The sequence below is a fragment of the Leptosomus discolor genome, chromosome 10, assembly GCF_034619465.1.
Source record: "Leptosomus discolor isolate bLepDis1 chromosome 10, bLepDis1.hap2, whole genome shotgun sequence".
In the NCBI taxonomy this organism is placed as follows: Eukaryota; Metazoa; Chordata; class Aves; order Leptosomiformes; family Leptosomidae; genus Leptosomus; species Leptosomus discolor.
This window is the reverse complement of record NC_141400.1, coordinates 14064471-14081914: the sequence shown is the minus strand read 5'-3', so window position 1 is coordinate 14081914 and position 17444 is coordinate 14064471. Positions and strand designations below refer to the sequence as shown.

General features: G+C 47.3%; 1 protein-coding gene across 1 annotated transcript; it reads left to right on the top strand.

Annotated features, from left to right (window-relative positions):
* Positions 1–613: 613 nt before the first annotated feature.
* Positions 614–8570, top strand: MFAP3 (microfibril associated protein 3). The gene is made up of 3 exons (XM_086471036.1): positions 614–640; positions 5003–5464; positions 6912–8570. The coding sequence occupies exons 2-3, from the start codon at positions 5185–5187 to the stop codon at positions 7655–7657; spliced, it is 1026 nt and encodes a 341-aa protein (XP_086327162.1). The 5' UTR covers positions 614–640; positions 5003–5184; the 3' UTR covers positions 7658–8570.
* Positions 8571–17444: the final 8874 nt, after the last annotated feature.

Genomic DNA, 17444 nt, shown 5'->3' with positions numbered 1-17444 from the left:
GCTCCCCACCCCTGGAGGGGGTCTTCCCTGTGCTTCCTCTTCCCCGGAAGACCCTCAGGGTCCCATAACCCCTATACGGGGCTGCCCGACCCATATAGGACCCCCAGGTTCCCTAAAGCCCCCCTCATCCCGCATTGGACTCCTGTCCCATCAGGGGATCCCCAAGTTCCTTAAAGCCCCCCCATGGGACTCCTGCTCCATAAGGGGACCCGCAGGTGCCCACAACTCCCCCAGGTACCGCCTGCCCCACAGGGGACCCCCAAAGCGCCCCCCCCCCCCCGGGACTCCCCGTCCCACAGAAGGCCCCTTCAAGCCCCTCGTGCCCCCAGCCCTCTGAAGGCCCGCTCCGCCGCCCCAGCCCAGTCCCAGTCTCAGGCCCAGTCCCGGTGCCGGTCTCCGTCTCGGTGCCGGTGCCGGTGCCGCCCCCGCCTCACCCGCCGGGCAGGGCCGCCCCGCCAGCTCCGCGCTCCCCCCAGCGGGCTGACCGTTACCATCGAGGTGGGGCGCAGAGCGGCACCCGCCGGCTGACCCCGGAAGTGCGGCCCAGCCCGGAAGGGCGCGCTGGGAAGCACGTCCGGGCGGCGGGGCCGGCGGCGGCGGAGGTGCGCGGCGGGCCGGGGCGCGGGTCACCCTCCTGCCGGTGAGAGTGGCGTACCGCGGCGTATCTGCGTCACGGCGACGCCAGGTTTTGCCTGGCGACGTCGGAATCGGGGGAAACGGCGCAAGACGACGCACAGGCCCTCCGCGGGAGAAGTCGGGGGCCCGTGTCTTCGCCTCGCTGTTTTGGCATGGAAATGCTGCCAGGAGGAGGGGGAGGGGGGCGGTCTGCTGGCGTGACGTCAGACCCGTGTGACGTCAGGCCGCGTGACGTCAGGCCGGCGCGGCTCCGGCTTCCCTCGGCCGCAGTGTGGGGAGCGTGGGTCTGCGTCGCGTTCCCCGCTGCCCCGAGCAGCCCGGCTTGAGCGGGGTTTGTCCGCGAGTGAGCAGGGGCTGCTGGGGACAGGGCTGCTGGGGACAGGGCTGTTGGGTTGTGCCTCGTTGGCTCTAGCTGACAGCGGGGAAACAGCCGGGGTTTGTGTGCAGCCGTCCCCGGGTGCCCCGTGACGTCCCCCGTGACGTGGGTCAGGCGGCCCAGGGGCCGCATACGCCGTAAAACACCCACGGCAGCCACGCGTGGGTGAGGTCTGCTTCGGCCTCCTGCAGGTTGGCTCCTTCCGTGGGCTTCTGGGCTGTGGGTGCAGCTGCTCGCCCGCGGAGCCTTCGCTGGCAGAGGGTGAGCCCTCCCTGCGGCCCCTCCTGCGCTGGGAACACTGGTAACACCGGTAACGGCTCTCGGCAAGGCCCCGCCATCTGTTCTCATGAGCTTACCGGGAGCGGATGACTTAAGGCTCTGCCGTGTGCCCCGCTCAGGTTTGAAGGGGGGTCGGAGGGCCTCACGGGGTGCTCCCAGCAGCCTTATTTCCACGGGCCGCCACCCTGCGAGTAGGAGGGGGTGCTTTGTGCAAGAGCCATCCGTTGGGGTCCATTGGGTGCACGTTGGTACCAGTTACCTCCTTGTCAGTGCCAAAATACGGCCCCGCCTCGTGCGCCAGAAGCGGCAGTCAGTCAGAGCAGTCTGTGATCTGTCAGGGGTGTCTTGGTTTATTGCTTTGCTTTTCTCCAGGTATGAGATGATGTTACAAGCAGTGAATGTAAAGCCATATAACTTCCAACCTCTTGGGCCCTGATTTTGCAGTGCCTTATGTGTGTAATTTTAAGTACTATCAGTACTTGCATGGACCTCGGTGGGACGAGTTATTGCACTCTAAGTTAGACACAGACACAGTTTTTCAGGATAAGAGCCAAAAGTGACTCATAGAAGCGTACGCATCACGGATTTTTATATTTCCACTGCTATTTGTTGTTACAACTTATGGTTTAATAAAGGTTAAATAAGTTGAGCTCAACTTCAGGTTCAGTTGTGAAATAGCCATTTTCTACTCTGCACATTTCTTCTTGCTTGGGCTTCATGCTTTCCCGAGGAATTGTGATGTTGGCGCTGTTCATGCTTTATCCTTTTTGGATCCTTTATCAGCTCTGGCAGATGTTTTGCATAAATGTGATGGTTGAAGAATAAGGAGTTTGCAAATCATTTTATTTTCCTAGCGCTCGGCAGTGAGAGATCATTGTCTCCTTAGCCATAATGGCTTTTCCAAAAGCGAAATGTGACAAACAATTTCTGATAAATCAGACCTCGAAGAGTTTAATAGTGAAATTCAATGACCCATCACCAATGTTTTATACATTATGCAAGCTCAGTGCAAATATAGTGGAGAGCATATGCAATTACTGAAGATAATTACCTTATTCTTATGAGGGAAAATGTTGCTGAGTATTTCTTGTGTTAAATAATTGACTGAGGTTCCTGATGTCATTTTAGGAGGAGTATCACAGACACTCGGAAATCTAACAATTTAAATTTAATCATTTAAAATGACAATAGCACAGACAAAGTACAGGAGGTACTGCAATTATTCTCTAGTAAATCTAAAACGTTAGTTGGGAGGTTATTGTTTTAGAATACTGTAAATTATTCCGTGCGTTGGATCCAATGCCAAAGATGAGGGTTTGTGTTCGCTGCAGAGCTGTCATCAGTTGTAGCTCCACCAGACCCTGTGAAGCCAAGTCCTGATGCACGCAAAGGCCGTTAAGTGCAGTGGCATTTTTAACTGGAGGCAGCTGGGCGCTGGAGTGATGTGGGCTGAAGTTCTGCGGCCACAGCGCCTTGCTAGCCAGCGTGAGCTGTGATGGGCTCTCAGGTGGCGACTTGGGCGATCCAAATGTCAGTGGCCCCCAAACTGCTGACAATCCGCAGCCTGCCTCTGAGAAACCTGCACACGGTTACCGAAACAAGCGGGTCGGTTGTCAGGTACCTTCTGCAGGCTCTCAAACACTCTGAAAATACCAGGGGTCTAAAAAGGGAAGGTTAAAACTACTCCTTCAGACAGAACAATAATCATTGATCAGCAGCAACCTTAGCATTGGGGTTTTTTCAGACCTGTGCAGTTGATGTGGCTGGGATGCTCCTCTCCAGAGGCAGCAGGGCTTGGTCACACCTTCCCTAAAGTGTCACTGGTGGAAAACAGGAACAAAAGAGGCCTTGATACTGTTTTTAACCGTTTTGCTGTGGGAAAGTAGCTTCTTCAGCACAGTGGTATAATAGAGTTCTCAGTGCTGGTCTCATGTGAACGGATGGAAGGGATGGAAAACAGAGTGGGGCAAATAAAAAAAAAAAAAAAGAGCAGATGAAGGGATTGCTGTTTACAGAGAAGTGGAGAGCAGGTTTTCCAGTTTCTCTTGCCGGATTCAGTGGGTGAGTTGGTTAGTCCAGATTGAAGGAGAGTTGGACCCAGCTGTGTTCTTTGCCTTCTTTGTTAAACTGGTTTTGGCAATAGCCGCACAGAAAGGGGTCAGAGAACATGTTTCAACATCAGAAGTCTGGAATCTGGTTTGACCTTTGACAAATTAACTGAAAAAAAATCCTAGTCTTGTGTAGTGTGTAACCAGCAAATTTTCCCGTTCTTGAATATGCTTAATAGTTCTCTAGTGAAAAGACAGTTAGTGCAAATCACCCGTGTTTGTTTATATTGCGTTATTTTTCACAAGGGGTAGGATTTCCGTCTGCTTTAGGCAGTGTTAACTAGTGATACTGGAGGGATGAGAAGTGTCTGTATTATTTATTGAGAAAATGCATTCCTTTGTATTGCGATATTTATGAAATACTGGCATTTGGTTTTGGTAGAAGCAAAGATGATAAATTGAAGTCACACGGCGGGAGGAAGTGAGATGTTCTTAAAGATAACGTTTTGGCTTGTAGCTTCTGTACTTTGTAAATTGTTTTTCAGGGCTCTGGAGCGGTCTAGATGGAATCATAACTTCAGGGAATACGTATTGGATTAGAAATTTTCTTGAATCAGGCTTCCAGGAAATTGAGTACAGATTTTCTCTTATCGGTGTCATCTCATTTTGTTACAAGCTGGTTTCATTCTGGCTTTTAAAAAAGGAAAATCTTTGTGTGCAGAGAACATAAAATTAAAGGCTGTATCCTAATGTCTTAAAATACCTTTTGGGCACATTAATTTGAAGAGTGTGAATTCTGCCCTTACACAAAACAATTTTTCAAATTGCTGTGAAATATGGGGCAGCATTTGGGTAGAAAAGGCGATAAACGAGATATGACTGCTGAGATGTAGCAGCATAAAGGAAAAGATTTTCATCAGGAGCTAATTGTAAAACAAGCAAGAGTTAGAAAGTGCAGCAGCAGCAAGAGGGATTGCAAAAAAGGAGGCATATTCAGACATCAGCGTCCTCATATTCAGAAAGGGACTTGCTCCCTGTGACTGTAGATAATTGCCAAGAGAGTTTTCTCAATACAAGAGCTTACAAGCATGTTGTGTAGTATTTAGACATCTAATACCGATTGTGCCTCTAAAATCAAGTAAGTAGATGTATAAATGCTAAAAATCAGATGTGTGTGTGCTTTGATTTTCCTCTAGATGCTAAATGAAAGACTGGCTTTAGAAAACCAGGGCTTAAAACCACTTTGATATTGGTGGGGAGGGAGGCAGAAATTATATCCTCTGTCTTGCCTTTCTTCCTCTGTTAAGGAGGCACTTTTTCTTTGTTAACAAATGCAGAATCCCCTTTCTGACCCTGAAGACAGTTCTGCATTTCGAGTAGTCTGAACGATTTGTTCTTTTTTTAAACCCTTTTTCCCCTTCATGATTATTGTTCATGAGATTATTTGTTTGGATGGGAAGATGAACATCTAGAGGACTGAAGGTTGTGCTAATGCCTCCTTACCCTTGTTTCATTGCTGCGTTCTGAGCAAAGCTCTGATTTGGAACCTCTCAGCTGACAGTTTATATTATGCTAATCAAAATCTGTTTACTGGAAATGAAATTTGAATACGCCGTAAGCTTGCTATCATTAATAAATGTGATTCTGTTTTTTTTTTTTTCAGTTGGATTTCCAGTTTCCACTTCTAATATTGATGGTCTTGAAAGTGCACTCGCATCCAAGACATTTGCTGTCCCTGAACAAATCAAGAACCTCCTCTCCTATCTCAGAGCAATACAGACAGCTTAATATCATATGACCTCCTTTCTTCAAATTAAATGAAAAAAGACTTTTCTCTAGCTTTCCATGAAGCTCAGCTATTGCCTGCTAATTTTGACTGTTAGTGCTGATTTTTCAATTGGATTTACACTGGAAAATGTAGCTTTTAACAGGACAGGTGCTTCTGGGTCTTTCAATGCATCACTTCATACAGTGTCTCAGGCTTTAGGAAGTTCCCCAGCACACCACGATATCATAGCCAAAGAGGGGACCAGTATTTTAATTGAATGTAAACTGAACATCAGCCAGTATGAATATGTTCTTTGGTATAATTCCAGAGGACACCTGCTTGAACAGAGAGATGAAGGTGAGCTTTCCTGCTGTTTTCTGTCCTTCACTATTCTCCTTTTATACAGTATCTGAAAACCTCTGGGACTTTATTATTTTCTCTTCCTGTCTTGCTGTTTTTACAGTTGGGAGTTAAGGAGAGAGCAAGACCAAGCCCTTTGCCCTCTGGCATGTGGCGTGTGAGTTATACCCGAGTTCTGTCCCAGCCCATCCATCCTGTGGTGCCCCACAGAATCATTTCGTCAAGAGACCGGGGGGTCGGACTAGATGACCGTTAGAGGTCCCTTCCAACCCAATACATTCATGATTCTAAGAGGCATCACGGTATTCGAAACAGAAGAAATGAATCTGAATCCTACCAGATGCTAACTGATGTTTTTATTTATTATTGCTCTGGTTTCTATTATATTTTTGTAAACACATAAATTAAACACAGTTCTCCACAACTTGTGACCTTTTCCAGCTGGCAGTCAGTGCTTTAGTTTTGTTACAGGATTTTTTAGAGCGTGGGGTGACTTATTACATTTGTTTTCTGGTTTATGCACCAGTGAAACTGTGGAAACTAATGGAATTTTAGTGGCTGACAATTAAATACATGCTATTTAACCCTTTTGTACAGAGGGAGAGTATAATTTCCTAGCCATTGGCTGTTACAGTTCCATCACTGTAGTTTTCAATTTTCAGAAAATAATGTCTTTTAGAGAGGCATGTGGTTTTCTCTACTCTATTAGTATTAATGAAGGTCCTCGAGCTAATTGATAGATCTTGGAGGCCATCTTTCTGCCTTAAGTATTCAGTAACCTCTTTGTAGTTGTAATGCCATCTGGAGATTAGTTCAAAGTAGAGTAATTAGAAGAATTGAGTTATGAAAACAGTTTTCCCCTAAGTTATAAGCACATAGGAAATACTGTATAAGGCTAGCTTCTCTTACTGCTTTCTTTTTACATGGGGTTTGTAGATCAGCGCTGCATGCTCAGCAGAAAACTGTGTCTCAAGAAAATCCTGGACTCTTTTGCCAGCGGAGCCATTTACAGACTCTGATCTTTTTCGTGGGCCACTTGACTTTTGACTCCAAACTTACAGAAAATTAGACTTTATAGGGGAGAATCTTTCAACATAGTGTTACACAGTGGTTGGGAAGCACCAGTTAAGAATTAGATTCCTTGTCAGAAAGAGCTACCAGTCCAAAAGCACACAAGGAAGTGCAGATGAGAGAAGGGAGAAAAACCAGAGTAACAAGCATGCAGAATGATTTACCATCAAGCAGTAGGATTGGTAACTGGGTTGTGGCTCTCTGTACTACAAGCATGAAAAGGAAATTGCAATCCTTGCTGTTCTGTTTGTATTGTGCTAGAAGTGAACTGCTTCTTCCAAGCTCTGTCCTGTTGATGGAGCAGATAGCACATGTCCAGTTCACCTAGTGGTTTTTGTTTCATTAGCTCAGTTTCTTTCTTTTGAATCTCCAGGTGGCCGGTGGAGGATTGCTGATCATTCCCTTAACATCACCAAGGTCAGGTTTGCTGACCGGGGGCGATACACGTGTGCAGGTGTGAATCGTAACGACACCTTGTATTACACAGTCACCCTGAGGGTTATCTTCACCTCAGGAGACATGAGTATCTACTACATGATTGTGTGCCTCGTTGCCTTCGCCATCACCCTCATTTTAAACATCACTCGTCTGTGCATGATGAGCAGTCACCTCCGCAAAACAGAGAAGGCTATCAATGAGTTCTTCAGGACGGAAGGGGCTGAGAAGCTTCAGAAGGCTTTTGAGATAGCCAAGCGTATCCCTATCATTACATCTGCCAAAACGCTTGAGTTGGCCAAAGTCACTCAGTTTAAGACCATGGAGTTTGCTCGGTACATCGAAGAGCTTGCCAGAAGCATTCCCCTTCCCCCTCTGATCCTGAACTGCAGGGCGTTCATGGAGGAGATCTTTGAGGCTGTGCGAGTGGATGATCCGGATGAAGTTGGTGAGGAGGAAAAACAGAGCCAAGCCCGCGGTGCCCAAGCCGCGATCTACCCCGTCAACCCAGAGATCAAGCGCAGCGACTCGCCAGCGGGGGATTCGGACGATGGGTCCGTGAATGAGCAGGGTCAGGAGATAGCTGTGCAGGTGTCCATCCACCCCCAGGCAGAGGGGCAGAGCATTGACACTCTTTCTCACGACAGCTGCCAGTTTGCGCCTTCTGAGGAGGGCACCTGCTGAGCCCAGCGTCGCGCTGCTGTGAAGGAAGCACAGGTGACCCCAGGACACTGCGAGAAAGGGGTCTGCAAACCAGCTGCCTCAGCCTCAAGTGCACAACATTTTTCTAAGTTGCAAGGTGCCAGAACTGCTACTGAAATCTGTATTTTCTGTCAGTGTTGATCTAACGATTTCAAGTCTGTTAGCGAAGGCCATTTGGAATATGGTGCAGTGGCTTTTCTTTTTAAAGCAAGCTTGATATACTTAAAATATTTACAAAGCAGGAATTCTTTGTCCTTGGCAGCTTCTGATACTTCTGATCTGTATTAGACATGGCCAAGCTGAGCAGTACAACTTGCAATAAGATCTTTTTCTTTGTGAACTCTTTCTTTCTTCACAAAGTGGAGCCAGAATTCCTTTGAGTCAGTTTTGTTGTCCTGATGAATTGTGTGCTCTTTTTGAATTGCCTCTTGGTGCGTGTAGCCCATCAGAACCATGGTGAGCTTGAACAAATCTGTGTTGTGTCGTGTGCTTCTCTGTTACTATCAAAATGTACTGTACTTAAGAAAAGAATAGTACCAGGATCTCTGCTGGATTAAACGAATTGTTGTAGTTTCAAAGCAGCTTAGAGAACAACCAGGGAGTCTCAGTTTTCCGTGCATCTGCAGAGAACCTGTGCGTACTCTGACGTGTGGAGAGTGCATTGTTGTGGCAAAGCTTGTCACTTGAACTCGGTGCTCATTGCCAAAGCGCCTTACCCTGGTTCTGTCTCACAGAATGGAGCAGTAACAGCCCTGCCAGCATCGTCTTTCTTTTGACTTTGCTGATTTCGCTCACTGTAGAAAATCCAGAATTTTGTATTGTATTTGACATTGTTGTGGGAAAAGAGTGACACTAATATGTCATGGCATAATTTAAAAATGGATTCATCGACAGATCAGGTGTCTCAGGCACTTCTTTCTCAACAACATTGTAATAAAGGAGGTGCAGGGTGGTGACGCTCACTTTGCTCTGCCCAGTGCTTTCAGCAGGCAGCGGAAGAGAGAGTGGTTAGCGGAGGGGCTGGCTGAGCTCTTTGCCAGCCACTGTTTGCAGGAGGGGAGGAACTCACCGAACGTGCCCCGTCTCATCCGCTGAAAAGGGGTGGCGGGAGGGAGAGGTGCAGGTGCCGACGTACGTCCACACAGAGGTACTTCACCAAGGACCTCCCACATGGCGTCCTCAGCTGTAGAGATCCAGCCTCGAGGAGTCAGAGTGCAGACAAGAATCGAGTTTCTTCTTTCACTCTTTGGTGCTAATTTTTTTTTCTCCTTAACATTTCTAAGTTGTATCACTTAAATAGCATTTTATATCCTGTTGAGATTTAGTAGATGTAAGGCTTGTAAGCACTCTACAGATTAATTTCTTACAACTACTGGAAGCATATTGCCATATAATTTTAACAACTTGGCAACAGGAGCAGCATTTAATTTCCCACAACTCTTTTTTCTTTCCTTATTATTACAGAAATGTCAGTTGAACAAGTGATTCTGGACGGCTGCTCAGGATTCTTAAGAGGATTTGACATTACATTTACATGAGTAGAGATGGAAAACAAGCAGCACAGTGGTAATAACAGGGTGGGGCTGCCTGTTGTAGTGCGTGCTCATAACAAAGGGTCTGAAGAAATTACATGTGTCGTATCATATCAGAGAATGAGAAACTGAAGCATCTATTACCACTTTAAACTACCTTTGGGGAAAGTTCTGCAGTCAGTCACCAGTAAATGCAGCATGTTGGGTAAGAGTGATGTTTGTCAGGAAGGGAGAAAATTGCTGGCCTTGGTTATAGTAGCATTCCCACCAGCTTGGTACCCTTTCCAAGACTGTAGCAAACTTTATCTGCTTCAGGGGAATAAAGCCTTCTGTAGACTCTTGCAATAGCTGCTGCCCTCAACAGTAACTGCTTTTTTGCTCCCATAGTTTGATGGCACTTTATGTCCAGGTGAAAAGTTTGTGTAGTTTTGTGTAACCTGTCTGGTTTCTTTAAGTTTTTTGAGGTGGTCAGTGTTAAACGATACTCTTGTGGATAAATGCCTGGCTCTCTTAGAGCTGCCTGCTGAGGTGCTGCCGGCTTCACTTCTGTGCTACCACGAGCTCTGCAGGTTTGTTGCACATGCCTGAGTGGAGATTGAGGGGTTGCACCGTTTTGGATGTCCCAGTTGAAAGAGGTGAAGACTACCAGAGAGAATGAACTGTTTTAATCTCCTTTGTGCCACAGACCAGGATTATACCGGCACCTGCCTTTTTCCCCTGCAGACAGCTCTCCTTGCTTCTGTGAAACTGCTGCATTTTGTGCTGCAGTAGCATCCTGAACATTTCTGAACTCCCAAACTACATGTGCAATGTAGAGATGCAGCTACAAAATCAAAGCTCCATTTAATTGCTTCCTAAGAATCAGTTATGCAATCGTGATTGACAAATGTCTCATCAGAAGTGGCAGCTTACAGGCAGCAGAATGACACTAGAGGTGTGTCAGATCGGTGTCAGGAGAGCAGTTGCTAGATTAATCCCATCTGTTCTTTGATTTTTATACTTTATTTACATAGCTCCGGGTTCTTACTAAGCACAGTTACTTGGTGTCTTTGTGTGTCCTGTTGCTGGTGGAGAGGAAAGAATGAGCATGTGTAAAAGTCCTCGGAAACGCAGTTGCAGTGACAATTGCTGCATAGTAAAGCTAAGAGTTTTGCTGAATTATTACAGTATTTTGTTCGCTAAATTCATTTCATTCCTGGGAAGGAGGCTGTTTTGTAAGTATTCCAGTAAATCAGGAGTACTTATTAAATGTAGGAACTGATCCTGTTCTTGCTGAATTCAATTAGAGCGGATTTGAAGCTCTAGCCTGTTTTACAAATGATATTACAGGATTTTTATGCGTCTGGAAGCAAGGATGATGGTGATGTTACACTGTAAATGTAATTTCCAGAGAATGAAACCTGACACTGGTTTCCAAACAACTTGTGAACTGTTCTTGTTATCCTGAGTAGATGTGTGCACTTAAGTTTGTTTGATCCATCTAGTTAACATTGAAAGGTGATGTAAATGTCAGTGTTTCTCTCTTAACTTTTTGTAGGACAAGGAGAGTCTACAGTGGTTTCCTTGCTTTAAACTACATTCTTTGACAATCACAAGGCTATTTTTCTCTTCTTCATGACTTATTTTTATTTTAAATAATTTTATTTTAAATAATGTTAAATCTATTTGTTATCCAAGAGTAACTGAAACTAACTTTGTAGTTGTCATTTGTATTACCTGGATTGTAATGTAACTGTTTAATGTAACCACACAGGATTTCATACTTTCATAAAATGAACTGGTAGATTTGCAAAATAAATTAAAAACAAAAGCCCCGTTTTGTTAGGGTTTTCTTTTTTATCAGTGAGGGCTGACGAGTGCCTGTCCATCCAAAGTTAAATAGCAGCCGTGTTCAGCGAGGCAGAATGTTGGGAGCCAACCTGACAGAGGTTGCTGGGATATTCAGTTGTCGGATAGACCGTCCCTGCTATGGCCTCTTTGGGGCTGTCATTTTTCTATGTCTCTGAAGTCCCCAGCAGCGTCTGTAATAATTGTTAGCAGCAGCCTAAACAAACGGTAACAGACCTGAAGTGGTTTCAGGAAGGTCCGTGTGTTCTCCTTGATTTCACTTCTGCAAGCTAAAAGGGCGATGGGGAAGTGCAGTGGCCTTCAGGCACAAACCTGTGGGTTTTGTTCTTTTTCACAGGATTGCACTATTCTATATTGTAATCGCCTCTTTTTTTCTATTTTAATCCTTCTCAAAACCCAGCATACTTGGACACAACTTATCTCCTAAAAGGCAGCACAGCACAAATGTGGAGTATCTAAATCCTTCAAGTGACCAAGTCTCTGTCACCGTTTTTCCAGTGAGTTGCTGAGATGGCATGAAGAAATTTCCACTCCTGTGCCAAGGGAAGGATCTGGGCTGCTCTCTCTCTGCAGCCCTAGCCCTGGAGGAGATGCAGGTCTGACTTCACCCTTGCTCTTTGCTAGCCAGCAGTTTATTAAATTGCACGGGGAGGGAATAACATCCCCTGGAGTGCTGTGTGAAGCACACTGAGAGTGGGAAGGAGGGGGCCGTCCCACCTCATTTTGGTGACCAGACTTGGGTTCCTGATCCCTTTGCAATCAATTCAGAGTGTTAAACTCTGCCAGGGGATGACCCCAAGCCGCCAAGCAAGGCGCTTACCTGTCGCCACTTGGTACACCGAGAAGCCGTGTTTCCCGTGGGAGCAGCTGATCTTGCATGGTAGTGGATGTCTTCTGTATGGGCACGTCCTGCAGCTCTGGGTGCCAGCCTGAGCACAGAGTAAAAGTGCCCTGAGTTAAGTCTAGGCTGCAATCTCCCGACCCCAAACACCAAAAATCCAGCTCCTGAGAAACCCTCTCTAATATAGTCAGTGAGGTTGTGCGAGTGTGAATGAGAGCAGACTTCACCCACGTTGTTTTTAAAGAATAGTGTCCGCGTGCCATTCTCTGCACAAGTAGATAATAGAATTAAAGCTGAATCTTGGGGGTTTTCCCATGAGAATCAGCTGCTTAAATGAAGAATTATTGGACCCATACTCCTCAGGCTAGGTCAATGTTCAGTCAGCATCTGCTTTCTATCTCCATGTGACGAGATATGCATGAACGATAACAGTTCAGTTTCTTAAAGCTCCTGTAACCTGACTCTTCATGATCCTATCCGCAGTGAACAAATTCATCTGCGTGAATTTAAAGCACTTTTCCATTTGGATAACAACAGGTCGCTGAAGAGGGAGCTGCATTAAGGATGATTGAGCTTTAATTTTAGGTGTGCTCCTTAAGCCCCACAATTTTTCTTAATGTTGCAGCACTCTCGTCTTGTGAGTCAAGTCTCCTGCCGGAGACAGGCAGTGGAGGCACCACCGTGTTGTTCAACTCGGGCAAGTTACAGCTTTATCGACTTTGGTTCAGCCAGATCATTTCACACCAGCTGGGTCTCGCTCCTCTTCGATGTTTTTTATTGTATAGCACTTCATTCAGATGTCTCCAAATACTGCCAGCTTTTTTGCATGTGGAAGGGAGAATCGCACCATCACTCCAAAAAAATAATTGTTTTTCTAGATGTTCAAATATCAAAAAAGCCCAAAAAGCTGGAAAGTTGGGCTTTATCCCTGGTAAGACAGTGCCTATTCTTTGGTCACGCCTGGCTGCCAATGATCATCATAATACTGAGCAATTAGGCCTTTCATTTTCATTAGGCTAATTAATTGTTTGCACAGTGCCCTGAATATAGAATCATTTTCCTTTGGAAAGAATAAAAGGATTCGAATGGCTTCATCCCAAGATGCTCAGAACCTATTTTATTTATTTTATGGGAGAAAAATTCTCTCGCGCCCCAAATGCAAACCATATCCTTGAGTGTTAATGCCTGCGCTGGGAGGTTTGCAGCAGCAGAGCTGCACACAGATGACACATATGTCCGTCCATCTGCCTCCGCGTTCCATATGGTACCCGGGGTTTCTGCTGCACGGCGATGAGTCCGCCAAGAGGCTGGAGTCATCGTCGCGCGTGTGCTGCCGGGTTTGTGTGCCGGCCGTTGTCAGGCGCCGGCGGAGCGATGAACCCATCCCCTCGGAGATCAGCTCTCCGCGGCACAGACGGGTGCCCAAGGCGGCAGCGCTGGAATTACGAGCGCTGCATCGTGGTGGCCCTGGGAGGACAGAGCACCGGGGTGTGCCATGTGCTGGAGGCTGTCTCAAGAGGTTGTTACTCTGAAGTAAATCAAAGGCAAATGAAAGCTGGGCTGGGGTTTCATGAAGAAGGGCACCCAGCGGATACGACATTGCAGAGGCTATTGCCAGCTCTTTTTTATGTTTGTCCTATTCAGTGCCTCTCTGTGCTACCATATTATTAAATATATATTTCATATTAAATCATTCCAAGTGTAATAGGAGCTTGCAGAAAGCCGTTTCAGCGGAAAGTGAAGGGACATATTCAGCTTTAAGTTTAAGAGAGAGGCTGCCATCACACAGACTTCCAGTAAAGTGGCTGGAGATAGCTAGCTGGAGTTGTCCGTGCCTTTCCTTCTCTCTGCCTCTGGTATAAGGCCTGTTATGAGCCATCTGCATGAGCTGGAAGTGAAAATTGTGTCCTCTGCTGCATTCTCTTCCTCTAAAGATCAGGGCACTGAGAACAGACCTGGGTTAGAAGGTGTCGTGAAAGGCCGCCCAGGACATGCTGTCAGCCACAGATGTCCGTGCTGTCTTGGGAACAGCCGCTGGCAGAGATGGTGCATCTCCCAGGCAATCCCCTACCCCAACTACTGGAAAAATTTCCCTAATACCTGCCCCCAAGCACCTCTAAATGCATCACTCACCTCGTCCTATCTGTGCCTACTGCTGCCCCATCTCAGCCCCACTCAGGGCCACCCCAAACACGCAGGAAAGGAGCCAGGCGGTGACATAATGCAGGGCCACGCTTGGCTTTATGTGCCTGCCGTGTCTGAAGAGGTCATTCTGTGTTCAGCCAAGCCTGCAGGATTTAATTGAAAGTCAAGCTCCTTTTGTTTGTTTAATGTCTGGATGTCTGCGTGTTGCTTCTGGGGCTTTGGACCTTCCTGCTGTCTGACGGTGCTGGGTAATGCAAATGTCCCTGACATGAGCGCTGGCAGCCAACAGTCCCTGCCCCTACCCATGTCACACGAGTACATCCAGTATTTTGCGTGCAGGTTTCTTGCGATAGCTTTGTGCATATACATGGTAGGACATGGAAAGCAGCCACTGCAAAGAATATGAGTATGTTCCCACCATTACCTCAACAGCTTTTCAGCATTTCACTTTCCCTCCTTGGTGCCTTCTCTTCTTCTTTCCTTTATGGTAAATATTCTGAGTATCTCGCCTGGTCGATGGGATAATTCCAAGTTTTCGTTTTTCTTTCTTCTTTTTTTCTTTTGTGAGTTTTTCTCAAGTTCAGCTCTCCTAAATAATGACCAGGGAGGAGGACAATGGACCAGAATAGACATGAAGGAGTTTGGACAACTGTCCTAAATCAGAGGATGGGTTTGCTTTGGAAATCCTATATGCATCACACTCTGTTACAGAGAGTTGGCTTTAACAGCAAATCTTTTGCAGCAGGGTGTCACTTCACTTCCAGAAATTACTTGAAATGCTTTATTAATTTGATGACCTCGTGGGCTCTCAGAAAAAGCCATTTATCACTGTTTTGAGGAAAGAGAACTCCTCTGAGCTAAAGGGACTGTTTTGTTGCTCAGATTTATTGCTTGGCTGACTTAATTCACCATTCAAACATGATGATTTTTAGCTGCTGGGCAGTGGCCCTTTCAATGTTGGAACTAATTAAGTGCTAGAACTCTTCCTAGTAAGGCTGTTCTCTTACTGCTTGGGGGATTTTTTAATCCACAGAAATAAAGCAAATGCAATCCTTGAAACACAGGTTGCATGGATACAGTATCAACACAGACACAGCACCGTGTTGAATGACTTTGTGTGACAAAGAAAGTGGGGCTGCTGGCTGACCCTGCTGTTGCCGTGACGCTGTACAAAGGTGAGACGAGAGACAACATCTGGAGACAGAAGAAAGGAGGGACACCAGAATTGTGACAAAGTGAGAGCTTGGAGAACAGCAAGAGGTCTCTAATACACAGCTAGGGATCCACGGCCACCAGAGATCTGAGCTGTGGGCCTTGCTGGCGGGTCAAAGTCAGTGGCTGCGTGGCTGGGGAGTCCCTGCACCTCCCTCCCCTTCCTTCAGCCCTGCCGCTGCTGGGGCAGCCTGAACTGCTGAAAGAGCCGTGTGCTTCGTAGCTCAGAGAGATCATGATGGCTGCGGTGCCTGCTGTCAGGACCTTGTGGAAACCTTGCGTGGGAGGAGAAGGAAGGGAAAGGGGGGTCAGGATGCTTCCAGCTGCAGGAAGTTAAGCTGCTGGTTGTTAACTTATCAGGGAAGTCTGTCCATCAAAATATTTTCTGGGAAAAAAGTTTATAACCCCTGTGGTATTTCACGGTGATGTCTAAAGAAGGCATAAACAGGTCTAGAAGCTCGAGCACAGATAAACTCAGTGTCTGTTGTACTCCTCCCTACAGTGTTTTTGTAAAGCACTGCTGCCTTGCTCCTTGCTCCGAGTCCATAGGTGTGAATGAAACATAAATCACAGCTGTTAACTGAAAGCAGGGAAACCCTCGCTGGCTCCAGCGAGCTCCCCATCTGTCTTTGTTCCTGACAGTTTGATTACCTTTATCATCATCTTTAAATGAAGAGCTGCAAATACCATTAGTGGTCATAAAGAACAGCAGTTCTTCCTGAAGTGCCTCAACCACAGTGTCCTCCTCAGCTGGCAGCAAGGAGAACAGGGCCAGCCGTCTTTCTCCTGTGAATTTGGGTTGGGAGTCTCAGCCCTGGCTGTCAATTCAGCTCTATCTGTTTGTCTTCTTCCCTGCATTTCATTTCAGGTGTCTCCAGGTTTTCCAGACTTCTTCTGAAGCTTCACGGTCTAGTTGCAAATCCCTGGAGCACAGGAGTGGACAGGAGCATTCCTGGGCGTGTGATCAGGGAAATCTTGTGTCACTCGACTTGCTCTGAACAAATGGGGAAGTGCAGAGGACCAGCTGCATCTGGGAGGGAAGGGATCTCTGCTTTCTATGGATGCTGGTGGAGATCACCTGGCCTCAGCTGGCTGGAGGGAGCTCCAAAAAGATCACGAGGTTTTCTTTTTGCTAGTTCTCAAGCTAGTTGGTCAAGGTTTGTCATGGAGGGGAGTTGAATAAGAGAAATCAGAATTTGGTGGTTGGAAGAGTCAAAAAAGGCATCTTGGGATATGTTGTACCGATCAGCTGCTGCATCTCCTATTTCTCAAACAGAGCATGTTCCAGCATCCCCTGGCCTGGAAAGGTGATCTTAGAGGCAGGACAGGACATAGTCAGGGTGTGAGGGTGACAACGCTGAGGGCTGACCATGTCCCCGAGGATGTACCAGGCATGGGGCCAATGGGGCAGACCAATTCTCTTCAATCCCTGACATTTCTCTCTGTATCAGTGAAGCCGCCCCGAGAAGGAAGCACACATCTGGTCCACGTCTTACCATTTGCCAGCCCTCCGTGCTGATCACTTCTTGCCTGTGAACACTTGCACTTTGCTTCCCATCAACCTGTCCTTGAAGTGAGGCAGCAAAGTGCCGGGTGCATCTTCGCTGCCGCTCTCATCCTGGCAGCCCAAGGCTTTCAGTTTGTTCAGCTGAAAGGGAGCCCGGGTCAAGGTTTTTAGGTGCCAAGCTGAATCCAAACAGCAAGAACACTCGGGTGAGCTCAGAGCCAGGATTTGGGCTGACAGTGGCACTGGCAGGAGGGGCAGTACCATGCTGGGGACCAGAGCAACGTGGACAGAGAAGGGGGATGCTGGTGGTGGATGGGATGGGAAGCCGTGGGGTCCCTCTCATACACCCCCAGCCAGTTGTTGGGTGGCAGGTGCACATCACAGCCAGGCAGCAGTCCCCAAGGCAGGGCTGGGAAGGAGCTCCTTGCCTGGAGCCCCGCACAAGCCCCGAGGCGTCTCCGGTACCGCTAGAGGCAGCTCTTGTTTTGAGCATGGAATAAGCAGCCGGGTGCTCGCAGGCACCGAGCTGCAGCCCAGGGACTACGCTGCAGGCAGGAGGGATGCTGGAGGCAGGAGGGATGGGGCTGATCCTGCCTGCCTTGAGACACAGCCCTTGGTCCACTGAGGACCTGCAGCCCCTTGCCACAACCCACCCGGGGTCCGACAGCCCATTCAGCAGCAGCT

Bases quoted from the DNA above. Each gene is read 5' to 3' on its own strand.
- MFAP3 (XM_086471036.1), top strand. From the start codon at position 5,185: ATGAAGCTCAGCTATTGCCTGCTAATTTTGACTGTTAGTGCTGATTTT. The intron at 5,465-6,911 runs GTGAGCTTTCCT...TTGAATCTCCAG, and splicing joins GCTTGAACAGAGAGATGAAG to GTGGCCGGTGGAGGATTGCT.